The following is a 23,691-nucleotide window of genomic DNA, read 5'->3' on the forward strand; positions in this document are numbered from 1 at the left end:
ACTGGCTAATCAAAACATCTATTTCAGATATATCATAAGTACAACACCAACTTAGATGTTCCAAGTCTGAGCAAAAGACTCATGCTCTTTGATGTGTGTCACTGATCATCAAAACAAAGCCCTCCTCTACAAGTTGGGGAGTAACCACAACTTCACGAGTTGCTTTTCACAGGGATTTTCATGACATGTACTATTACATTCACCAAAAAGTGTACTCATGAAGTTGTGGTCACTCATGAAGTGACCATCAGAGTATTACCTTGTCTAATGTGCTTGAGTGTTTCCTACCATGGGGCAAGTTTCCAGTTACCAGTATGATGAAACTTTGAACCATGACAATATTTGCCATGGACATCTGTTTCTGGTATCCGCCTATGATCATCACTGACAGACTCGGATAGCAAAGTATTGTACAGTTCAGTACCAGATCTCTAAACCATTACTTGTCACTATAAACACAGTGTGAAGTAAGCATGTAGATTCACCGTGTTCACGCAGGAGAGTGAAGAGTACATATGCCAAGCGAGTCAGCATTTCCCGGATCTGTACCGTGACCTCCATCTCAGTCGAACCCCCCACATCCCGGATCTGTACCGTTCAGGTACCATTCCTCTTCAGATCCTGCTATAGAGACAACACCGGTCCGTTCCCTAAGAATATGTCAAAATCCAACTGGTGGGATCCAGTTGTGATTCATTCACCCACGTTATCTAACGTCGATAGTGAACATAGCCGCCGCTATGAATGAAACCGGCCCTGGCATCGAATGAGAAACTTCTCGTGCTCTGAATAACATTCAAGGCCAAGACAAAAAAAAAACATCAATGGGGGTATCATATATGAATGGAATGTACGTTATGTCTACCCCAGTGGAGAAGGCGTCATGGGGCCTATCCGCAAGGAGCCATCGACGACGAAATGGCACAATGGATTTGACCGAAGAAATGGCGATATGAATCAGCGTCAGTGGCTGAACTTAGAAGTTGGTGACGATCCATGGTCGAGTTCGCTCGAAACAGGAATTCCGGATGCTCCTATCAATTTGAAAAATCTTGAGTTTACTGATATCGTACGTGGGTCCCCATGGGGAATGAGACTCCGAGGCGACCAGCGGTTTGGAATCGGCCCACACCTTGATACACACGTACTACACAGTGAAGAGAGCGGATAACACGATATAAGTGTGGCGAACGGTGGGAATACGATGCCACGTTTCATATTGGGTTTCGAGAAGGTGCGGCTAAAGATGGGACGAGGGATATATGCTTGGCAAGCATTGCAAGACCGTGCTTGCTCCCATTCGCCGTTGATGGAATGCAAGGTGGGATGACTGCGGCGCAGACGAAGCCTACTCGGTTTGATCCAGACTAGATTTCATTTGGAGTCAGGTGGTTTTGTGGATTTTGAGAAGTCGGACGTTCGCCAGCGAACGTGCGCTGGGACCCATGGCACCGCATATGGTTCTGCTCGGGTAGAAAAGTCGAATCTGAAGGCCAAGAAGTTCTTTCATTCCTACAAGGTAAGATGTTGGTCGCTGGAACACTATCCGCATTTCGTGCTGAAATAACGTTTGTGGATTATAACAGGTGCTTGGAGGAGGCTCGGTGTCAGACGTAGTGGCTTAGTCATCATTATCGACAGACAAAGCACGTGTCTCGTCCCATACCGTCATTCCTCAAAAACTCTACTCGGGACCACTCTGTGCAGGTCACGCCGGACCACAACCTTACAACGACTCTTTATTCCACGACATTAAGGATCAAGTACTTGTCGCCAAGTGCTTTGTTTCCAAAAGGTAAAAAAAGCTGGCTCCAACAGCTTCAATCACCTGGAACGAAAGGCACCTGGATATGACATTCGATGCATCAGATGAGAGTCTTCCGCATATCCCTCTACGTCCTTTCCGGAACCAAGTAGGTGGTCACAGCGCGATCTACAGATTTACCAAGCGCGCTGTGTGCAAGGTATGGCCGGCGATGTTATGTCGGGATCGTTTCTTATGACATTTTATATAGCCTCTGGTTTCGAGAGAGAATCAGTTTTATGAAGCTGTTGAACGAGAAGCGCCTCCGTTACTTGGATTCATTCCACGCTATCTCGGCGTGATGCTTGTCACTTACCGGCGCGTATCCAAAGGCTCGTTACCGTCCACCACCCCGAATGTACCTGACACGCCTACTCCTCATGCCCCTTCCGCCCGCCCACATCGTCCTGACTTTCACACATCCAACACGTACCCTTCTCATCTCACTCAGGGGTCGACATCGTGCTCCACCCAAATTCTGGAAGAGGAGCTTGTGTCGAGCAATGAAACATCTGATGAAATGCCCGAAGTAGTACTTAATCGTAACCGTCACATGGTTCCTGAATGGGTTCTCCATCTTGAAGGGCCGAAACACGATCGTTCCATGTCGCACTCTTACCCACCGACTTGCCATAAATTTCCTGATGCTCCGAGACATCTCAAATCCATGCGCGGTATGACAGCATCATCACCTGACCTTATGCGACCAGAGCCTTCGTTGATGAAGTGCAGCCCTCTCTCGCGCCAGCCCACCATACCCCTTCAGGAGGAAGAGGCGCCACCCCCTTGCAACTCGCCCGAATGCCCTTCGGACGGCCTTCCGAGCCCGTCATTCGCGGACCCTCATTCAGCACATCGCACATTAGCACCGGAGGGGATTCACCCGCCATCATTGCGTCCTTTCCATTCCGAGTCGGTAATTGGGCAGCAGGGAACCCCTAGTTGGTTCGGGGGAACAGGGTTGACGATGGTGAACACCAAACTCAAGGATCATGTTTTCAACACCATTCTCCGCAGGTTCCAGCGTCGAAACCAGGCAAAGTTGTCCGCAGCGAAGAAAGAGGATGATGGCGAGATGGCTGATCATGAGGGTCGTCCGGTTCGTTCTTCCCGACGCGCTCGCTCACATCGTCGGAAGCACCCTGTGGGACAGGAGGAGATGGTGAAAGGAGAGGAAGGAACTCTTCGATTCCCCTCCGTCATTCCGCGTGTCCAGAGTGAGTCTGCTATGGACTGGAGGGATGTGCAGGAAAGTTCCAGCGACAGGGATTCCGTTTCGCTTGAAGATTCTATGCACCCACCTCAGGACTTTGACCAGAACCACCTCGGCCTATCTCCCCCCCTCATAAGACATCGGAGTCGGTCACGATCTCTCGATTTTTCTACCTCTGTAACACCCGTTTCCAGTAAACCGCCATCCACGTTCAATTTCGAAGACTCGATCACACGACAAAATCATTTTATTTGCATGGAGGATTTGACCGGTCGGTTAAAACGCTCGTGTGTTCTTGACCTGAAGATGGGGACGCGGCAGTATGGGATGGACGCCACGCTCGCCAAGAAGAAGAGTCAGCGGAAGAAGTGTGACCGCACGACGAGCAGGCCCCTAGGTGTTCGGGTCTGTGGTATGCAGGTCAGTATATCGATGGATGAGAGGTACAGAATTGACTAAAATCGTTCACACCCAAGGTGTGGAACAACGTTACTCAAGCATACGTGACCCAGGACAAGTACATGGGCCGAGACGTAAAAGCAGCGGAATTTGAATCGGTGTTAGCGTCCTTCTTGCAAGACGGTGAACGTCTCCTTGTCTGGCAGATTCCTATTCTTCTCCAGAAGCTCTATGCTCTCGCTCGGATCATCAACCGTCTGAAGGGTTTCAGGTTCTACGGCTGTAGTCTCCTCCTTATATATGATGGAGATCGAGAGGCGCAAGAAACGTTCCGAATGTGTGCCCTTGAGCACCCTTCGTCCCGTAGTAAGCGTGGAGAGTCGATGGAGCGGTCTCGTACGCGGTCTAGCACCAGTGACGAGCGACAATTACTGCGCCGCTCCCATAGCGAAGATCTACTGGTTGGTCCAGTTGGCAAGCGTTCTAGCGGGAAACGGAAGCGTGGCGAAGTCAATGTCCGCATCGTCGATTTCGCGCACACAACTACTGGGCGCGATTGGCTTCCCTATCCCCCACCCGCAAATCGCGATATCATCCAGCAGGTGTCGAGTTCTAAGGGTTACCAAGCTGAAGTGGATGCGGAAACAGGGCTGATATATGCCCGGTTCCCCCCTCATTTCCCCGAAGAGCCTGATCGCGGGTTCCTGTTCGGGTTAAAGAACCTTACGGAGACCCTCGAGAACATCTGGAACGAAGAACGCATCCGCAGGATCAAAGCTTCGCGCGATGATCCGTCTGCTGTCACAAGCCAACTTCCACCTCTATCCGCTGATGGCAAAGAGATCTTTGATGAAGTCTTCGGCCGCTTAGAGCATGATGAGGACCCCGGCATGCTCTCCTCTTGATACTATCTCTTCTCTCCTCCCCAGTGACACCTTTTCTTTTTAGCCGATGCGCTATCTATCGCTTTGTATGTGGTATTTCTGCCTATGTTGCATATTCCACCGCACCTCGGTGTCCGTGTTTCCATTCGACTGCCTTCTGTCTGTCTCAGTGTCTGTTTGTGTCTCTCTTCCATCATCATCATCGGTAGACCAATGCTCATTTTCACTTACAATTCAGCGTCGTATTCTAGCACTGTACCTCACCCTCATTTGCAATCATGTAGCGTCGCGTTTCAGGGTATACTCGCATATTCAACATATTCAAACACGTAGATATTGAACACTACGATCGTGTTTGCCAATAGATTATTTGTAATGAAGGTGCCTGGGCTTCTTGGACCATTTGCATCAAGTCGCGGGCAGGTGCCAGCGCCCACTTGTACTGTCACTGTTGGTGAATTTTTAAATAGAAGCAGATGCGCAGCGCCAAGTGCGTCAACAGCCGCGATGAAATCACACAAGTTGAACGGTAGTTCTAGCCAAGTTCTAGCGCATTCCAACAGTCAATTCCAGGAAGAAGTCTATTTGAGGAAAATAATCATTATGAATGGAGGTCGGTGGCTAACCGGGACAAAACTATGAGTCCGCATCCTCCTGAATGTACTTCGAGCGAACGTCCTTCCATTGTTTCTAAATCATGCAAGTAAAGACAGAGTCAGCAAATAGGCGGCGTTAACGATATGTCAGGTACTCACCCCCTGGTTCCAACGGTCCCAGAAAGTGGTCACAGCGACATCAAAGCCTACGTTGAACGCAAAGGCTCCGGCGAAAATAGAAGTGACGAAGACGCCTGGAGGTTCGACGTGGTTAATTGAGCTGTACCATGAGCCATATAGAGGATCGGGTCACATACTGTTGCGCTTCACGAAGGTGTTGTAGAACGCGTTGGCGAGCTGGAATGAGCCACATTTAGCGTCGTGTCATTGCTGTCGACTATGCATTAGACTTACAGCCATAGTTTTTTGTGAGCAGCGAGTTGGATGGAGAAGGTGGTCCCGGTGCAATCCGAAAATGCGGCGGACTTTGCTTTCCCACGATCCTCAGGCGCGTCTTACAATAATTTCTGCGTCCACTCAACTCAAGCATTAGACATGGTCTTACTCGCTCAATTGCGACCATCAGTGCTCAATCTTGCACGACAGTCTCTGCATCATGCTCGCCTGCACGAAAATGCGGTTTTCTCGAGATCTGCCACTTTCGGGACCAGCCTCGTCGATGACATGTGGGGAGGCGAAGACTCGACTGCTCCTGCACTAGACAAACCTCCAGTGGGCCCAAATACATACTACAACCCTGTGACTGCAATTATGCAGAGGGAAGCAAAGAAGGACATCGTGGAGCGTCCAAAACCTTACCACCTTCACGTATACACCACCCACAACAATTGTCGCGTCGTCCTCACATATCCGTCCGGCAAACTCGTGAAGAATGGATGGTGGACGAGTGGCTCGTGCAGTTTCAAGGGAGCGAATAAGAGCAGCTATGAAGCGGGATATCAATGCGCTGTGCGCGCTTTTAAGCGCATCGAAGAAGAAATCACAAATCCGAACTTGAAGGATGGTGGTGTGTCGCCTGTCACCCTTGCGCTGAAGTTTAAAGGGTTCGGGTGGGGGAGAGAAGCGGTGCAGAAGGCGTTCATGACTTCTGAGGGGGACAATATCCGGTCGTCGGTGGTGGTGATTGAGGATAGGACACCTATAAAGATCGGAGGGACGAGGGCGAAGAAAGCAAGACGACTATAGTATTGTGCGCAGCTTCAGTTCACACCACTTTGTGTCCACTGAGTAAATTATAGTTGTTTGCAGGGCACACTCCCGAGCAGAGTTGCACAAGTTGGTGCATCCACAGTCCACTGGTTCCTCTTCACAGCATTGCATTACAGACAGGAGTGTCTACACGGATCTGTGGTATCTAGCCAATGGCAATATCATTGATTCTAGCTCTACAGCACAACGCGTGTCAGCGCTGGCGAGACTTCTGTGTGTGATGATCATAGTACGATCATTTCCTCTACATTGCTCTAAATGTTTGGTGCTCCGCTAGTGATCGTGAAGAATGGGTCCGACGTGAACTTCTCATATCCTGGCCTTGCCAAGGACTTGAGTGCGACCTTCTTGTCGACCTCTATGTCATCTATAAGTGCTTCTATGAACAGAAAGTCGTCAGCATAGGTGAAACAGGTGAAAGGGTGACCGCACCTCGTGAAGTATACTGCAGTTCTGGACGGATATATCCCAACACCAAAGACTTCATATCATATCCATAAAAATCGCTCTTAAACTCGTGCAATAGGTGAATTTCCTGCACGTCGTGATTCAGGACAGTTCAGATAAGCCAGAAGAAGACTTACTGCAGTCATGCGCTCATTTTTGTAGAAAGGATTCCACCCAAAGCTCATGACCATGGGCAAGACGCAGGTGTCTTGGTCAAATAACGATGATGATGAGCCCTCGGGAGGGGTGATTTGAGCATAGCCATAATAGACTCCGGTCTTTGCAGCATCGATCATGGGTGGGAGGGAGTCATCAGGAAGATTTGCTATAGATTTCATCAATCGATTCAACTCGAATAAGATTCAGATTGATAACATACCAGTCGGACATCCGAGGTCTTTGCCCCCCCTACCGAAACCATGTTGTACAGGACCAGACAATTTAATTGGGAACGGGTCTTCTGGGACATCGGGCCCAACGATATCTGGCCTACTCGTGCGGAAGGTCACAGTTTCGTCTGGGACGGCAGGCTCCACGACATCTGATCTACTCTTGCCGGAAGACTCTGTCTCGCACGGAGCAGCTGGGTGCTCCATGATCTCTCGTGCTGTATCCCCCATTGTAAGGAAACGAAATAGAGAAGTCAGTGAGGTGAACATGAAGAAGAAAGTTGCGCAAACGAGGCGCTCAGCTATCGGTGCCGTCCGGCACAGCGCATAAGACAAAGATCATCCTGCAAAATCATGTGGGACGGGTAAATGACCAATCCGGCTTTCCAACAAGCTACCATGTCAAATTTCGTTCCCTATCAGCAAACCTATGGTACTTATCAGCAGCCTTACCCCATAGTATACGCAACTGGTTCAGGACCGCCCCAGCTACTCCAGCCAGCAGCAGCACATTACCCCCCTCGATTCCCCCCGCCACCAGCAGCGGCCTCGGCTTATCAGTTCAATGTTCAACCTCCAGGTCAACCGAGCGTGGCAGTCGCTGAGATCATACCAGCTATCTCTCCAGAAATAGCTTCAAAAGAGGTGCAGCGGCTCATCCTTGCCCAGCTGAAAACCTCGGAATATGATACAATCGAACCCCCTGCGTTGAAGAGGCTAGAGATGGAAGTCGTAGCCTGTACGCAGCCCTTCACTTTCTCCATTTACTGAGCTCACATCTCAGAGAGCAGTCGTTCAGAAACTATATGAACGTGCTCACCAGTACGCCACCCTTGCCAATCGCGCAATACCTATAGCAAAGGATGTGTTACTGGCTTGCGAAGAGCGAGATCTGAAAACCAAAGACCTGCGCACTGTCGCTGTAGAGTTTGCAAAGTATTCTGGTACGTGATGTCGAGTCATGTCAACTTGAATATCTGACTGTGCGTCCAGCTGAACCAGCCGAACCAATTTTCGAACTGCCCCCTTCACGATCGCCGTCACCCGAACTCCTTCCTTCAGACGATGAGAATGCACCACCCGCTGTGCCAGGGACTCTACGCCAGCTTCCAACCCATTTCCCTGCATTACCACCAAAACATACGTATCTCAGAACACCAGTACGTCGATTAGCTTGTCTGTAGGTGTATCAACTGAACTAAACTATTTCTCAAAGGCCTCTCCTCCTAAAAAAGCTGCGCTTCCCTCACTCGAAAGGAAGCTCAAGACTGCAGGACTGGTTCAGGAGTCTTTGAAGAATCTGCTCACGGCTACGGAGGATAACCTCGGACAAGAAGATGGCGAATTGTTGGGTCATATCGTCAACTGGGAAGCTTCCACGTACCCGCGGAAACGGTGGAAGGTTTCTGCTTAACCATTTGATTCTGTTTATACTTAGACCTCGTATCGGGCGTATCATCCTGTTTTATTTGAATCGAATAAACTTCGTACGGAATTGCAATGAGCCTGTCTCCAGTGCTCTGGATGGCAACATGGAGTATTATGTAAAGGCCTGGCCTGTTGATAACCTTACCTTAATTGATTGCTCCAAGGTTCTTCCTTGACGTAAAGCCTTTGTCTTAGCACCGTGTATGATCAAGCTCCTGGAAAGTACGCTCTCATTATTATCTGACCACCATTGACATGCCACCTCCGGTCATTAACATCACAATCCATAAACTAAATACTATGCAGTTCCGCCATGTCGGAGCTGACCACCCGATCTATTCCAAGATCGTGGAGATTGCAAAGGCTCTCGCTAGTCGCGATAGCGTAGACGGTGTGGTCACCCCGGATGAGATGCTACCCTCACACTCGTCCTTCCTTGCAATCTTGAATGCTACTACCACCGCCCTGGAGCATTCTGGTCTTCATCTTTCCAGGCTCGATCCCTTGTCACGCCAGAAGACCATATGCTTCTCAGTCGATCTGAATCATATGGTGGTAAGGGATGTCACACAGGGCTCCGAGAGCATCCCTGACTTTCCATTGCCCGCGGACGAGGACGTACAGAATGATTTGAAGACTTTCGTAATCGAACAAGTGAATGAGTGGAAAAAGGATGAAGAGTCGCGAAGGCAGGAGCACGAGGCTAAGAGGAAGCAAGAACAAGAACGTCGCAAAAAGAACGCAATCGTAAGTGTGGAACTCGTTGCATTCCCTAGGGACCCCAGACTTTCGCAGTCTCCATGATAATCTCATGCACTTTAGGTTTTCTTGCGGCGTCTTGTGGAGATGGACCTTGTAGATCCGGAGGTGCTGGAACACGATGCCCTCACTGTTACATGCCCATTATGCTCCCAGGACCTTATCCGATGTCGTGTCTGCGGAGTGCACGCATGCGAGAATTCTGATTGCAAGGCATCTCCCATTGTCTCCGTCGTGGGCTGCTCTTATCACGACCGGGAGTTCCTCTGCGTTCCCTGCGCAACACCTCACTCTCCCGCAGCAGGCCAGTGTCCAACATGCTCTCAGTGGTATTGCATGGAGTCATTGAGTTGGTGTGTTGGACGGCCTGAAGGCGACGCGCAATGGAACCGCAGACCTAACCACACTGCATATGAAATTATTTATCCTACTAAAGACACAGATACGGAAGACGACCACCACTCAGCCGATCACGAACATCCTCCAAGGATCGCTCCTTGTCGTGACTGTGTTCGCCAGGGCCATGCCTCAGCATGGCGCCGCTGTGGTAACGTTTACTGCTGGTCCCGTAATCGCAATCGCTTCCGAGACATGGTCTGCTCAGACTGTGCACCAGGAGGTCGTACATGCGCATGTTCACGGACATGGCTATGCGGACTCTGCTCAGCCGACACATCCGGAACGCCTTTCGTCGATTGCCCAAGCTGCAAAGTCGTGTATTGCCAGGACTGGTGCGCGTACATACAGAGCTGTACGGTTTGCAGCAGCACACGGCAGTGCGATGACTGCATAGAAGAGGAGTCGGAGACTGAGACTGATGCGGAACAGCGTCAAATCCACTGTCCGCGGTTCACTGAGAAGTGCGGGATATGCCGTCGTCATATTTGTGACGACTGTGTGCCCCGCTTGGCGAGGTGCTCGAGTTGTGGTCACTGCTATTGTGATCGGTGTAGATGGACTGAGGCGGAGTATTCATGCAAAACGTGCTCGTCCCCCATGTGCAGGGATTGCACACGGAACTGGGATGATTGCCGGCAGTGTGTTGATGCAAAGTATCCAGGGTCAGTCATCAACGTATGGGGTCGATGAGCATTGTACTCACCCTTTCTATAGTTACAAGGGACATCGCGCTAGCAGTCTAGTAATGTTCCCGCCTGTGTTTTGATGAGAAGCCCTGTATACCAGTGGGTGGCGTGTAACATGTAGACGGGTCGACCAGAGCCAGATATTAATCGAGACACAGGAGCACGGAGTGTCAAGGAATGAACTTTATCATACGATTTGATTGACTTCACGGTTGAAATACCGTCTATTCGTGTACTATGACACAGTGTATCATTTAGGCTCAAGCACATTGTATCATTTCAGGCTCATGAATACTTTTGGACGGAGAAAAAGATATCGTTATGAAACCTCAACATTCAGGAGCACCTATCCCATTCGATGCGACGGCGACGGCGGTCGTAAGCCCATTTCACTAACATGACAGCACTGGACCACAAGTTCAGGGCCTCCAGGATTCAGAGTGCTTGGCCCAGCTTGACCGTTGCTCTCTGTAGTCCCACTGTGGTTCACTGCTGGCGCGTGAAAAATTTAAAAACAATGTGGTAGCACGAGCACGTACCTGAGATGGAAGGCCCTAAATCCAAAACCATAGTACCAGGCGCGGCATCCTTGTTGGTGCGGATGGGTCGGGCTCTAGGACGGGGAGCCTTCTTGACTGGCATTTCTTCGGATGCAGGTTGTATATGAGCTTTTTTCTTTCTTCCGCCTCTTTTGGTAGATGCAGATGGATCGCCAACGTCCTCGGGGGTGGTTGTAGCGACAGAATTCTTTGTCTTTGACTTCGCCTTTGCCGATGTCTTGCTGCTGGCCATCCCTAGAACTTCTCGGGTGCGTTTCTTGTGAGTTTCAGGATCGACGCTGATGACCGGATCAAGGAACATTATGGCCGAATCAGCCGTCCGCGTGGTTACATGTATACCTGCCGTTCTAGGCTCTGGCGCATCCTCAGAGGGCACGAATTCATTCGTGGACTCGTCAGCAGGGGTTAATGCTTTTCTCTTTCGAGACTCTGCTGCGATGTCCATCGACGGTTGAGCGATTACGCTGAAAGTTGCTGTTTGAGGTTGCATCTTGGTTGGCTTTGGCCGTTGGAGAGTATTATACCTGTTTCGACACTAAAAGCCAAAAGTAAGAGACGTAGGTCTCTGAAGGGGTGAACGTTACCATGCTATCGGTGCGTCCATTGCCCAGCTGATTGCTGATCTCCTTCCAGCTTGAAATCCCTATTCGCTGTACTACGGCCAAAAGATCCCGGTCTTCTTCTTCGGTCCATTTCCCTTTGGTTACCGTAGGGTTAAGGATATCATTCCATCTATCACGACACTGATCATTATGACGACCTGGCACAAACGATGCGACATCCACCCAGGAAGTACCATGCGCTTGGACTGCGAGACGCAAACGCGAGTCCTCTTCATCGGACCATGCTTTGTGCTTTAGAGCAGGGTCAACAGTGCGTTGATAGCGGTTCTGGCACTGGCCAGGGGTAGCATCTTCGGAGACTTGACAGGCAACTGTACAGTAGAGTTTATGAGCGCGTACACAAGTCCGTAATGTCGGAATACACACACCTACAGACCAGTTATCGTGACCAAAAGTAGCAACAGCTTTCAACAGAAGCTCGTCAGACTCCGGGGTCCACAGATGAATCTTTCGCGTCGTGCCATGTATCATGCAGTCCAGCGGCGTTCGTTTAGTCTATCATGTGTATATCGTCGTTATTTTCCTGTCAGTTAGAAAAGTAGACGTACCCCGAGTTTATCCACCACTGCCTCCCAGTCCACTTGTTCGTCTCCGTATTCGGCGACGATTTCTTTGAGTTTGGTGATTTCGTCTTCTGTCCAAGGACCATGATTGAAATCTGGGTGCTGCTCGCCCAGCCAGCGTATCTCGCACTCTCTTGGTGTACGCGTATACATGGATGCTGAAGAAACCTAGCGCAAGCATGTCAACAACGAGTTATGGCTATTAGGTTTCTAAACGTACCTTCTCTGCGATGCGATCCCAATCAAGGCCCTCTTTATTCAGCTCGAGATAGTTTTGTGGTTGATCACTCAAACTTGCAAAAACAGGATTGCCTCTGGAGGAGAAATTGGGAAGGCCATCTCATACGTAGAGCTAGACGAACCTCCTTTGAGCATCCAGAGCGTGCATGCGGTAGTTTTCGGTCCTCACAGCTTCCCTCAGAGTTTCAAGGTCCTTTTTGGTCACTGCAGCTACGAATCAGGGGGGTGAATAGCGAAATACCTCAAATAACACACTGGAATGAACCTCTGTCAAGCTGAGATATCGACTACGTCGTGCAGCCTCCTCATAGAACGGAGAGTTCTGGAAAAAGCGTCAGCAGCAGGAGAAAAAAAGGGTACGATTATTACCTCTGAAAGCAATTCATTCGGTGTCAAGAGTCCAGATGCCTTGACGGAGCCTGGGATGAGGACGTAGCCTCCAACATCGATATCTGGTTCGCCGTCTAGATCAGCATCGGCAGTTTCCTAGGAACATTATTGAAGCCGAGTCAGCGGGAAATGCGTAGAAGACACACCAGGAGTTTGTCTACAGTGTGAAGCTCTGCCTCGAGTCTTTCGGTATATACTTTTAAGGCGTGTTGGTGGTCCTTGTTGGCCTGGACGGCCTCTTTCACAGTCTCTGAGCAATTTGCCTGCGCCATCATGAGCTCAAGATAGTGTCGTCCAATGAGATGGTGACTTCGAGTTCATGACGCCTAGAATTTGAAGCACGACGCGGGAGCTAATTTAGGGACGCGTGCACAAAATGGGTTCAACACGCTTGTAGGCCATCCACCATCATGGCTCACGGTGCAGCAAAGCGCATTGGTACGATTTCATCGCACAACTCGACGTTCTTTTTGAAAACTTACAACTTTTCTTTTCTAGCGCTACAAAATGAGCAGGCCCTCCGAAATCTAAGGCTCGGAATGTTCATCCCAACCATACTCTCTGTATTCTTCCGTCTTTTATTCCGGCGAAGCTCTCTTCCTCCATCCAAAGGCTCGCTGGCAATCTACTTCGTGACATATCTCCCTGCCTTGTTCCTTTCACGCTATCTCGAAAGGATGGGCACCACAAGGCGAGACCCGACAACTGGAGCACTTATATCCCCTGGAGAAGACCTTAATCAACCGGGAGTAACAGAATGGTGTTTCGATATACTTTATGTCACTTGTGAGTTAATACCACTCTAACGGCTCGGTTGAACACATGGTCTGTGTCCAGGGGCATGTCAAATCGGCAGTGGGGCTTTTGGGGACTGGTTCTGGTGGTTTTACCTCATTGTGAGTGCATGTGTTCCCTGATCATATGGTTACAAACTAATCTTGCCTTACCAGATCCCATCGTACGCCGGGTACAAGCTGTGGAGTAACTTTATTGGGCCGATGCTCGGTCGGTCCAGTGCGAGCGCTGCTGAAGGGGGGCGGCGAGAAGGAAACGCTCAGCAAAAGGCAAGAGAAACTGCGAAAACGCTCGGAACGGGGTGATCCACGTGTCCGCTCTCTGCGAAAGTAGTCCTCCCTGGATTTGTTAAAAGACCGTATTTCTTTACCCTTGTCTTCAATATTAATATTGTGTGACTGCAAGCTCGCGATCCAAATATAGCTGGCTACTTCATGAGCACGTGACCATTCTCGTGGTCTTGATGAGACGCGTCTTGAATATCTCTTCACCACTAGTGCAGTGCTCATTACCCTACAGTCACATATTTTCATTGCTTTAGATATGGAGACAACTGCTGAACAACCAACGACAGAACTTACTGATGCTCTTACTTCCAATGACTCCCATGATGACATTAGCGCGACATCACGCGCATACATCCAGGTTCCTGTTGACTCATTATGTGCGCAGGACAAGCCGCTCTCGGAAAACCACGAGGCAAGTTTTTGGTCTCTTTTTGCTTGACAAATTACTGATTCATGGGTATATATGCATAGTTGGCTGAAGAGTCACCTGCATCACAGCTGCCTTCCGACTTCTCCCCTCTACCCCCACATTCCAGTGACCTGAATGATCCTGAACACGATACAGGTACTTTGTCTTAGCCAATGCTACGGAGTGCATTTACTTTACGATAAACTAGGATCTTTCCCCCCCATTCACGTCGCAGATCCTGCGACGAATCCCTCATTTTTAGCAGCGCCGTCCGGTACTACCACCAACGAGGGAACACTTCAAACAGATGAAGTAGGCGTACATACTTGTGTTGCTATCTGGAGCTAGCTAACGCAAAATACAGACCCCCAATGCATCTCTCCCTCCTTTTACCTCGTGGAGATATACTCCCCATGTAGAATTGGTCGACGTCGACACGAGCGACCTACAGATAATCCGTCGTCAACCCAGCGGCATGACAACTCAGTTACCTGTCCTTCAGCCATGTGAAGTAGATGAAGAAGCACCATTGAACTCCCCACTAGATAACGCACTATCGTCTTCTTTGCCTCCCAGCTCCAGTCCTCCACAGATTTTTTCTTCGTCCCCGTTTGCCTCATCTCAGTCGTCGCTCATCGAAACTGGAGATGATTACAAAGTTGAAGACAGGGTATATGCGTCGTGATTCTCGTTGCGTCTCTGCTGACAAGTTCAAGGCTATGATAATGGAATCAGACGATCAAGATCTAATCAGTCCTCCAGATGTGATCCACCCAGATACCGTGGAAGAGCCTTGTGAAAATGACGACGATCATACTGACGCAGATTACCAGCAAGAGAAGGTTTGTAATTATTTTCTTCGGAAATCCAGCTACGTTAAACCGCATGGACAAATAGCACAAGCTCGAACATCTCATCATTCAGGGGGGAAGTCCCCAAACTAACAAGGGCCCTTACGACAACCAGGAGCAGGAGGTCAACCCGTTGCCGCAGAAGCGACCGTGGTCGGAAGAACAGGTAGACTAGAACGCTCTATCAAATTTGCCGACTTGAATGCTTGATTAGGTCGAAACCCTTCCCCTGCATGCCAAGGACGTACCTCCAAGCCTGGAAGACACCCGGTCGGCTAAACGCATGGTAACTAGAATGGTTTCTCTTCTCTACGATGCGCCGTAATTTACTCGAGTACGCCTCCAGAAAACGCACGATGGTAAAGTCTATCTGCCACCAGCTCCAAAGCGCGCTACCTTGGCGTCTCAGCAGCAGCAGTTCAAGAAACTCATCGCTCCGTTTCGTTCACCTTTGATCCTGAATAAGGATGAAAATACACCATCGGAGGATCTGTCCAAGGCTAAGAATCCTTTATTGGTTCTTCTGGCTCCACCACCAGCTCCAAAATTGCCTATCACACCTCGGAAATTACAGCATGCCCATGCAGCTCCATCCGTAACACCAGCTAAGACAAGAGTTCGCACTCTCAAAGCGGCGTCACAATTCAAATCTCCGTTAAGCTCTTCTGCTTCTGCATCGTCCGGTAGAGGATCGTCCATTCGACTGACGCCTACGGTCCAGTCGCTAGAAAGGAAATTACAACTTCTTAGGCGCGCGGTTAAAGTGAAAGAGAACGACGAGGAGAAGACACTCGTTGGGCTTGTCAAGAAATGGACAGAAGCAGGGAGGGAGGTCGCGTATGAGCTTTGGGATTTGGTGAATGATTCTGCGAACAAGGGAGACGGGTCACGAGGTAATGGGAACGGTTTCAACGGAACTTGGGGGTGGGATGGGGGCGCAAGCAAGGGCAAAGTGGGCTCCCGGGACCAGAACTGGGGTTGGGACTCCCCTGGCGTCAAACACGAAGGCTGTCCAGAGAACGAGATGGATACTGCTACAGAGAATCTCTTGGACGAAGGCTATATCAACAAGATCCACTCAGAAGATGACGAGCAAGCAAGGAATACCATGGGTACGATGCTCCGGCAGCTTGGAATTGCTACAGAGACATTGGGATGGGATGAAGATGCAGAGGTTTTCGTCAATTAAAGCTAACATTCATTCAGGGTTGGATTCTTCTACATCAAGGTAATATGTGATGTTGGGATCATGCAGTATTTACTGCCCATCGTCTTGCTCTTCGGTGTTCCTTAGTGCCTCTTCAACAATCACGTCTGGGAATTCATACTGTATCCAGTGGGAGGCATTTGGAACGATCACTATTCTGACATCGTTGAATTTTGCGACACTCTCCAGCTTGGAAGAACCATTGAGTCGCGGGTCTGCGATCAAGATCGTCAATGCGACAGCTGCAGGCCTGTCGGCGACCAAATGTGAAAATGACCAGGGCGCATTGTCCTGTAGCAAACCATCAGCGCCGTCGACTCTGGAACACTACTCGCACTCAAACTCACATCGATGTAGCCATCGGAGTTGGTCACCCTGCTGATGGAGGTTCCCAACACTCTCCACATGGCATCCTCTCTCGTCCATAGAGGACTCAATGCCATATAATCTTCCGCGGTGGGGTTGGCTTTGACATCGCTGGAAAACATAACTCTCATATTCGCCATCTGCTCTGCGGTTAACTCCAGAGAGGAGTCGATGATAACGACTGAAGTGGGTTTGGCTTTCGGCAGGTACTTGAGAAGCGATAATACCACAAGCCCGCCCAATGAGTGGCCCAGGACGATGTCATACTCAGCAGCCTGAAGATAGGGCAAGAGATCGTCTGCCAATGTCTGCATTTGAAAGTCAACTCCAGGATTCCTCAGAGCATGTCCAAGAAGGTTAGGAGCAATGACCAAGTATCCTATGATATTATATTAGCGCTGTGAAAAGGCTCCAGCGAAGAAGACCAGCCTTTGGCTGCGAGCGCCGACGCAACGCGGTGGAACGTGTGCGAAGACGAATTAAAACCATGTATGAGGAGTGCTCTCCTGCTTGCAGTTGGGGATCCCCATTGACTTGAGGACGGGATAGTGGTCATACTAATAGTGAGGTCAAGGCCATCATTTCGGAATACTCCAATGATCTGAGACTCACTATTAGCGCAGTTCGAAAAAGACGTACGGTAATCCTGTCAGTCTAATTCCTGACCCAGAAATACTAAATATCACTATGCTCACCCCTCTACTGACTCCTGAGAGATGCCACGAATCACCACTTGATGGAGCGAAACCGGCCTGCGGCACTTGGGCACCTGACAGCAAACTGAGCGGGACTCGGGGCTCGTGACACGTCTGCTTAAATACGAAAACTACAACTACCGGGGCATATCGTCGTCAACTCTGGTAGATGAAATCAAGCGAATGAGAACTCGGTCTCCAAAACGAGATAGCGCAAGCCGCTTCACGGGGCTATAGGGGACTGTGTCCGAGAGGCAGCGCTGGCTTCTACTACGTGTCACTAGCGCTGCAAAAGTACATTTTAGATCTTCGTGCACCTATGAAGCACTCTCGCAGCTTGCTGCGAAACGAAGACACGGGCTGCAAAATGCCGTCTAGAGGTCGTCTGTTGGATCAAGAAGATGACCATCGTACTACTAGTACACATCAAGGTGGTATGTAATATCGGGACTATGCAGGCTTTACTCCTATCCATCGTCTTACTCTTCGATACTCCTTAGCGCCTCTTCAACAATCACGTCTGGGAATTCATACTGTATCCAGTGGGAGGCACTTGGAACGATCACTGTTCTAACATCTTTGATTTTTGCGACACTCTCCAGCCTGGAAGAACCATTGAGTCGTGGATCTGCGATCAAGATCGTCAATGCGACAGCAGCAGACTTGTCGGCGATCAAATGTGAAAATGACCAGGGCACGTTGTCCTGTAGCAAACCATCAGCGCCGTCGACTCTGGAACACCACTCGCAATCAAATTCACATCGACGTGGTCATTGTAGTTGGTCACCCTGCCAACTTTGGTTCCCAACACTCTCCAAATGGCATCCTCTCTCGTCCATAGAGGATTCGATGTCATATAATCTTCTACGGTGGGGTTAGTTCTGACATCGTCGAAAAACTTAACTGTCCGATCCACCCTCTGCTCTGCAGTCACTTCCAGAGAGGAGTCGATGAGAACGACTGAAGTGGGTTTGGCTTTCGGCAGGTACTTGAGAAGCGATAATACCACAAGCCCGCCCATTGAGTGGCCTATGACGATGTCATACTCAGCAGCCTCAAGATAGGGCAAGAGGTCGTCTGCCAATGTCTGCATTTGAAAGTCAACTCCAGGATTCCTCAGAGCATGTCCAAGAAGATTAGGAGCAACGACCAAGTATCCTATGATGTTATCGTGAATCGTGATTAGCTCTATGAAAAGGCTCTAGCGAGGAAGACCAGCCTTTGGCTGCGAGCGCCGACGCAACGCGGTGGAACGTATGCGAAGATGAATTAAAGCCATGTATGAGGAGTGCTGTCCTACTTGCAGTAGGGGATCCCCATCGACTTGCAGACGGGACAGTGGTCATAGTGAGGTCTGGCCTATTAATACTAGTACTCAACTTGAAATGTTCATAGTTCTCACTTATATAATGCTTTTAGCGGAGTTTGTATGTTACTAGTGCGATCCATTCAAGGCACTGTATCGTTAACTTTGCGAATAGATGTTACACCCTGGGCGAAGACATGAAGGAAGAAGGACTTACAGGGAACTCAGATGCCCGCCAGTAAAGAGCATGTTAGGGCACTCGGACTTACCTTCGCATGTATTGAATTACTCAATATGTATAGGAAGTACGTTCAAAGGCAATTAGCAAGCGTGAACCGAGAACAAAAGACAATGTACGAACAACGGACTATGTTGTAGACACAAACTACGCCGCGGAAACTGCCTCTCCTTCGTACGGCTCATAGCTCTGTTCTTGGTAGCGGGATTGCGTCCATGATAGCATCCGGACGCTCGTAGTTAACGCAGTGACTAATCTCTAGCATTCAATCTCTCCACGTCACAAGGGGCGTGCTCCAAAAGACGAGCAGCACCGAACACCGGGTCTGATGCCAGTACGGTGATCTTCACGTTAAGGGGGATGTTCTTGAACAGCCCACTGAAAGACCATGGCTTGTTTTGCTGTTTACAACAACGGCAAAAATTATCAGCAATGCTTCTCATTTCGACACCTGAAATATTACCTGAAATATCTCCTAGACAACAGTGTAATCGCACATGGAGATTTCCTGCACTCTTAACACGCAATCACGTCGTGACCAAGCCGGATTCCCAGCTATATGCTTCTCGGCGGGTCTGACATTCGCAACCTCCTTCAGAAATCAAGTTTTATGCATTTTGATTTTCTTCTCTGTAAGTTTGAGGACGGGATCGAGGATCATGACGGTGGTTTCTTTCGTTTGGGGCAAGAATGACAAGAGCGACAAGGCCACTGGACCTCCAAGGGAGTGATCAATAATCACGTCATAGGACGTGTCCATATACCGCTGGAGATCCTCTGCAAGGGCGGACACGCGATAGTCGGTGCCCCGTCTCCATGCATGCCCAAGGAGATTCGGCGCCACGACAAAGAACCCTGAATAGCCTGTTAAAATATCATCGCTGTAGCATAAAAAACCTAACCTTCTGTTGCTAATAGCTGAGCGATACCCTCCCTTGAATGAGCAGAACTCACCTGGAAGCAGTGGGAGAACCCCATTGGGACGCTGAAATGGACGGACGCGCACATACTGAGATGGCTTGGATATGGTCCGAATCTTGCGAGTGGAGCCACATGGACGAAGAGGTTCGTCATTCAATCTTGACTTAAATGACCAAGGGAGGAGCTAGAGCAGGAAGCGGCACATAGGGAAGAGTCAGCATATCAAGGACATGCGATATATCCTGAACGGAATAGCCATAAGACACTGAAAACAAATGTCATTATGCTTATTCCTCTGCTAAGAGATGCCACGAATCACCATTTGACAAAAAAGATTCGGCCTGCGGCGCTCAGCCACCTGGGAACAAACCGACCGGGATCCGGGGCTCAGCGCTCATGACACGTCTGCTTAAATAAGTACGAAAACTGCTGGGGTATATCATCGTTAACTCTGGTAGATGAAATTATGTAAGCGAAGGAGTACTCGATCTCTCTAAAACGAGATAGCGCAGGCCGGTTCACATGGCTGTAGGGGAGTGTGCACGAGAGGCAGCGCGGGCTTCTGCGTGTTAGCGCTGCAAAAGTACATTTTACATCTACATCTGTTCGCACCTAATTACTTATGGAGCACTCTCGCAGCTTGCCACGAAACGGAGACACGAGCTGCGAAATGTCGGCTAGAGGTCGTCTGTTGGGTCAAGAGGATGATCGTCGACAACATAAAGGATATAGTCACAGCTAGGTGTGCAATGTCCCCGCCAGGGTGAGAGAACGGTGAAATACTTGCTTCTGAAGTTAGTCCGGTACCAGTCACTGTTAACCTTGTCCTTGGGGGATCGATCATTTGCTTTTATACTTAACAAGCGGCGACCAGCTGTAACATGCGGTTGTGGATAGTACCGAGCCTACCACTACGCATATTACTATACTTGCACAGTCACCTTAGCGTCGATCAAGCTGCGTCGTTTGAAGCCGTCGATATTGATAAGTATATCGTGCCGTCTCTGTAGTCTCGGCAGCACCCTTGGGCTGAATAGTTGCACGCGTGCTCGTGTAGCCTACTGGAAGTGTTGGTGACGGACATGTTGCAGGTCGTTCAGCAGTGTCTGTTGTAGGGAGCAGTTGAATAAACCGTATAGACATCTCCTAGATATAGTGTGACGACATACTATGGACTGAATATGATTGCATTGTCTTCGTGGACCTACTTACTTTCTTAAGCAGTCTGGGGGGGATATCAATAACTACTGGCAGCAAGCGTACGGTTGAATGTGGCAGTTGTAGACAAATCTATACCGCAGAACCATATCTTCTTCACTCGGCTCACAATGTTGCACTTGGTAGCAGAATTGCATCCATGATAGCATCCGGACGCTCGTATTGAATCCAGTGACCAGTGCCGGTAAGAACTCTAGCATTTAATCTCTCCATATCGTGAGGGATGTGTTCCAAATGACATATATTGGTGAGCTGCGGATCTGATACCAACACCATGATCTTTACGTTGGGGGGGATGTTTTTGAACAGCCCGCTGAAAGACCATGGCGAATTTTGCTGTTCGACACAAAGACAGAATCTGTCAGCAATGCTTGCTATTTTGACACCTAAAAATATTACCTGAAAAACCTCGACAACAGTGGAATCGCACATAGCGATTCCTAGTACTCTTAACACGGAGTCACGGCGTGACCAAGAAGGATTCTCAGCCATGTGTTCTTCGGCAGTTCTGACATTCGCCATCTCCTCTAGAAACCAGTTTGTGTTTACTTTGACTGTCTCCTCCGTCAGCTCGAGGGCGGGATCAACGAGTACGATGGTGGTTTCCTTTCGTTTTGGGCAAGAATGGCAAGAGCGCCAAAATCACTGGGCCTCCAAAAGAATGAGCAATAATTACGTCGTAGGACATGTCCATGGCGAGATATGGCCGGAGGTCTTCTGCAAAAGCAGACACGCGATAGTCAGTGCTCCGTCTCCTGAATGCATGCCCAAGGAGGTTCGGCGCTACGACGAAGTACCCTGATCAACCTGTTAAAAATCATTATCACCATGATATAACACAATCTGACCTTCTGCTGCCAATAGCTGAGCGATGCCCTCCCAGGAACTTGAGGACATGGTCATGCCATGAATGAGAAGAGCCCGCCTAGAAGCTGTGGGGGAACCCCACTGGGACGCTGAATTGGACGTGTGCATACTCAGACGACTTGGATATGTTTAATTGGAGAAGGCCAGAGAAGGTTGTAGGAACAAAGATACCCAGTCTGCACTTCAAAGGCTGAGTAGGACCTACTAGAAACAACAAACGGGATGGTATGGAAGAGCGTAGGAAGTGTGAGGACGTGAGGCGTATCTGAAAGGGTCATAAGGTACTGAAGAAATCAGTACACGTACCTATCACTCTCTGGAGGACGCCACGAATCACCGTTGATACGGAACCGTCCGCATCTGAATGTGGGGCTCTGACAGCCGGTAATCGCGCGACTTGACAGAGCGGTGAGAACAAACCAACCGGGCATGGCGTACCTGCCTAAATAAGAGAGTGGCATGTCAGGGCATATCGTCCAGACCAATTCAAAATTGTTTAACGTATGTAGCAAACACGGCCCATCGGGAAGTTTTGAGTTCGCGTCTGCGGACGAAGAAAACTTATCTAGCTGGCGCGACGAGGTGAGCTCGGAATCGCGTCATACTTCTGGAATTGCTGTGAAACTACTTAACTCAAGCAACATAGTCTGCGGGTTGAAGATCAATAGCAATAGTAGCATATGATTGGATGTGACGGTTGCAGACAAACTACACAACAAAAACCATCTCTTCGCTCGGCTCACAATTTTGCTCTTGAAAGCGGAATTACATCCATGATAGCGTCCGGACGCTCGTATTGAATCCAGTGACCAATGCCGGTAAGAACTCTGGCATTCAGTCTCTCTACGTCACGAGGGACGTGTTCCAAATAACATCTATCGCTGAACTTCGGATCCGACACCAGCACGGTAATATTGATGTTAGGGGGAATGTTTTTGAACAGCCCACTGAAAGACCATGGTGAGTTTTGCTGTTCAACACGAAGGCAGAATCTGTCAGCAATGCCTCCCATTTGACACCTGAACTATTTACCCGGAAAACTTCGACAACAGTGGGATCGCACATAGAGACTCCTAGCGCCCTCAATACGGAGTCACGCCGCGACCAAGCAGGATTCTCCGTCATATGCTCTTCGGTAGTTCTGACATTCGCCATCTCCGTTAGAAACCAGTTTCTGTTTACTTTGAGTTTCTCCTCCGCAACCTCGAGGACGGGATCAACGAGTATGATAGTGGTTTCTTTCGTTTTGGGCAAGAATGGCAAGAGCGACAAGGCCACTGGGCCTCCAAAAGAATGAGCGATAATTACGTCGTAGGACGTGTCCATGACGAAATATGGTCGGAGGTCTTCTGCAAAAGCGGACACGCGATAGTCAGTGCCCCGTCTCGACGCATGCCCAAGGAGATTGGGCGCCACGACAAAGAACCCTGAATAGCGGGTTAAAAATCATCACCGTAGTATTACAAAAACTAACCTTCTGCAACTAATAGCTGAGCAAGGCCCTCCCATGAGTGCGAGGACATAGTTAAACCATGAATGAGCAGAGCCCGCTTGGAAGCGGTAGGGGAACCCCACTGGGACGCTGAAAACGACATGTACACACTCAGATGGCGGAAGAGCTAGCAATAGGACAAGGTTGTAGGAACGAAGAGGTTCTGCACTCAGTCTGCACTTAAAAGGCTGAGCGAGGGCATGGTGGAGGAACTTCAGAGTGTAGGAAGACTTAGAAGTGATCGTGTGAAGGCAAAAGGTGACATGGTCATAAAGCGACTAGAAAAATCACATGTGCTTACATATCACTCTCTCGAAGACGCCAATTATATGTACGGAACGGAATGCAGTCCACACGCGTCTGGATGTGCGACTCAGGGAGCCGCGATTTGACATGATGGACAGGCAGCGAGAGCAAGCTGACCTGGAT

At 49.4% G+C, this 23,691-nt stretch overlaps 13 protein-coding genes across 13 annotated transcripts; 6 read left to right on the plus strand and 7 right to left on the minus strand.

Annotated features, from left to right (window-relative positions):
* The first annotated feature begins 1,578 nt into the window (after positions 1–1,578).
* EDB91DRAFT_415944 (SAICAR synthase-like protein) lies at positions 1,579–4,498 on the plus strand. Its single transcript, XM_041327196.1, has 3 exons — positions 1,579–1,964; positions 2,016–3,437; positions 3,494–4,498. The coding sequence occupies exons 1-3, from the start codon at positions 1,851–1,853 to the stop codon at positions 4,319–4,321; spliced, it is 2,364 nt and encodes a 787-aa protein (XP_041183090.1). The 5' UTR covers positions 1,579–1,850; the 3' UTR covers positions 4,322–4,498.
* Positions 4,499–4,936: 438 nt separating this feature from the next.
* Positions 4,937–5,253, minus strand: EDB91DRAFT_1044268 (ubiquinol-cytochrome C reductase; the record flags this gene model as incomplete). Its single annotated transcript, XM_041313114.1, has 3 exons — positions 4,937–4,990; positions 5,056–5,150; positions 5,214–5,253. Coding segments are annotated over 3 exons (189 nt in total), but the record flags the coding sequence as incomplete, so codon positions are not given.
* Positions 5,254–5,401: 148 nt separating this feature from the next.
* Positions 5,402–6,215, plus strand: EDB91DRAFT_1099723 (translational machinery component). The gene is made up of 2 exons (XM_041317143.1): positions 5,402–6,106; positions 6,156–6,215. The coding sequence occupies exon 1, from the start codon at positions 5,452–5,454 to the stop codon at positions 6,100–6,102; it is 651 nt and encodes a 216-aa protein (XP_041183092.1). The 5' UTR covers positions 5,402–5,451; the 3' UTR covers positions 6,103–6,106; positions 6,156–6,215.
* Positions 6,216–6,380: 165 nt separating this feature from the next.
* Positions 6,381–7,169, minus strand: EDB91DRAFT_1043199 (uncharacterized protein; the record flags this gene model as incomplete). The annotated part of the gene is made up of 4 exons (XM_041313048.1): positions 6,381–6,505; positions 6,559–6,661; positions 6,711–6,898; positions 6,953–7,169. The coding sequence occupies 4 exons, from the start codon at positions 7,167–7,169 to the stop codon at positions 6,381–6,383; spliced, it is 633 nt and encodes a 210-aa protein (XP_041183093.1).
* Positions 7,170–7,308: 139 nt separating this feature from the next.
* On the plus strand, positions 7,309–8,499 carry EDB91DRAFT_1099725 (uncharacterized protein). Its single transcript, XM_041317144.1, has 4 exons — positions 7,309–7,701; positions 7,754–7,906; positions 7,956–8,122; positions 8,179–8,499. Exons 1-4 carry the CDS (start codon positions 7,332–7,334, stop codon positions 8,374–8,376), a joined length of 888 nt encoding a protein of 295 aa, XP_041183094.1. The 5' UTR covers positions 7,309–7,331; the 3' UTR covers positions 8,377–8,499.
* Positions 8,500–8,572: 73 nt separating this feature from the next.
* Positions 8,573–10,505, plus strand: EDB91DRAFT_1099727 (uncharacterized protein). Its single transcript, XM_041317145.1, has 3 exons — positions 8,573–9,137; positions 9,213–10,210; positions 10,263–10,505. Exons 1-3 carry the CDS (start codon positions 8,646–8,648, stop codon positions 10,312–10,314), a joined length of 1,542 nt encoding a protein of 513 aa, XP_041183095.1. The 5' UTR covers positions 8,573–8,645; the 3' UTR covers positions 10,315–10,505.
* On the minus strand, positions 10,506–12,882 carry EDB91DRAFT_1215164 (uncharacterized protein; the record flags this gene model as incomplete). The annotated part of the gene is made up of 10 exons (XM_041320812.1): positions 10,506–10,723; positions 10,774–11,329; positions 11,379–11,728; positions 11,786–11,912; positions 11,966–12,148; positions 12,201–12,294; positions 12,343–12,424; positions 12,476–12,542; positions 12,590–12,706; positions 12,757–12,882. 10 exons carry the CDS (start codon positions 12,880–12,882, stop codon positions 10,581–10,583), a joined length of 1,845 nt encoding a protein of 614 aa, XP_041183096.1. The 3' UTR covers positions 10,506–10,580.
* A 138-nt stretch (positions 12,883–13,020) lies between these two features.
* EDB91DRAFT_1234162 (uncharacterized protein) lies at positions 13,021–13,738 on the plus strand (the record flags this gene model as incomplete). Its single annotated transcript, XM_041321178.1, has 5 exons — positions 13,021–13,048; positions 13,109–13,396; positions 13,448–13,506; positions 13,561–13,619; positions 13,669–13,738. The coding sequence occupies 5 exons, from the start codon at positions 13,021–13,023 to the stop codon at positions 13,736–13,738; spliced, it is 504 nt and encodes a 167-aa protein (XP_041183097.1).
* Positions 13,739–14,463: 725 nt separating this feature from the next.
* Positions 14,464–16,265, plus strand: EDB91DRAFT_416345 (uncharacterized protein). Its single transcript, XM_041327197.1, has 5 exons — positions 14,464–14,771; positions 14,818–14,943; positions 14,999–15,118; positions 15,167–15,238; positions 15,299–16,265. Exons 1-5 carry the CDS (start codon positions 14,577–14,579, stop codon positions 16,139–16,141), a joined length of 1,356 nt encoding a protein of 451 aa, XP_041183098.1. The 5' UTR covers positions 14,464–14,576; the 3' UTR covers positions 16,142–16,265.
* On the minus strand, positions 16,211–17,081 carry EDB91DRAFT_1234163 (Alpha/Beta hydrolase protein; the record flags this gene model as incomplete). The annotated part of the gene is made up of 3 exons (XM_041321179.1): positions 16,211–16,450; positions 16,507–16,904; positions 16,955–17,081. The coding sequence occupies 3 exons, from the start codon at positions 17,079–17,081 to the stop codon at positions 16,211–16,213; spliced, it is 765 nt and encodes a 254-aa protein (XP_041183099.1).
* Positions 17,082–17,268: 187 nt separating this feature from the next.
* On the minus strand, positions 17,269–18,499 carry EDB91DRAFT_1286349 (Alpha/Beta hydrolase protein; the record flags this gene model as incomplete). Its single annotated transcript, XM_041324802.1, has 3 exons — positions 17,269–17,924; positions 17,981–18,378; positions 18,436–18,499. The coding sequence occupies 3 exons, from the start codon at positions 18,497–18,499 to the stop codon at positions 17,700–17,702; spliced, it is 687 nt and encodes a 228-aa protein (XP_041183100.1). The 3' UTR covers positions 17,269–17,699.
* Positions 18,500–19,020: 521 nt separating this feature from the next.
* EDB91DRAFT_1099748 (uncharacterized protein) lies at positions 19,021–20,131 on the minus strand. Its single transcript, XM_041317146.1, has 4 exons — positions 20,005–20,131; positions 19,667–19,950; positions 19,228–19,619; positions 19,021–19,165 (listed from the first exon to the last, which is right to left on the minus strand). The coding sequence occupies exons 2-3, from the start codon at positions 19,836–19,838 to the stop codon at positions 19,366–19,368; spliced, it is 426 nt and encodes a 141-aa protein (XP_041183101.1). The 5' UTR covers positions 19,839–19,950; positions 20,005–20,131; the 3' UTR covers positions 19,021–19,165; positions 19,228–19,365.
* A 496-nt stretch (positions 20,132–20,627) lies between these two features.
* EDB91DRAFT_1077475 (uncharacterized protein) lies at positions 20,628–23,293 on the minus strand (the record flags this gene model as incomplete). Its single annotated transcript, XM_041314934.1, has 13 exons — positions 20,628–20,831; positions 20,898–20,910; positions 21,013–21,239; positions 21,303–21,509; positions 21,580–21,701; positions 21,752–21,859; positions 21,976–22,035; positions 22,077–22,144; positions 22,209–22,212; positions 22,399–22,478; positions 22,514–22,740; positions 22,803–23,197; positions 23,245–23,293. 13 exons carry the CDS (start codon positions 23,291–23,293, stop codon positions 20,628–20,630), a joined length of 1,764 nt encoding a protein of 587 aa, XP_041183102.1.
* Positions 23,294–23,691: the final 398 nt, after the last annotated feature.

This window comes from Suillus paluster, assembly GCF_016628075.1.
Source record: "Suillus paluster strain FC165 chromosome Unknown EDB91scaffold_3, whole genome shotgun sequence".
NCBI classification, from domain to species: Eukaryota; Fungi; Basidiomycota; class Agaricomycetes; order Boletales; family Suillaceae; genus Suillus; species Suillus paluster.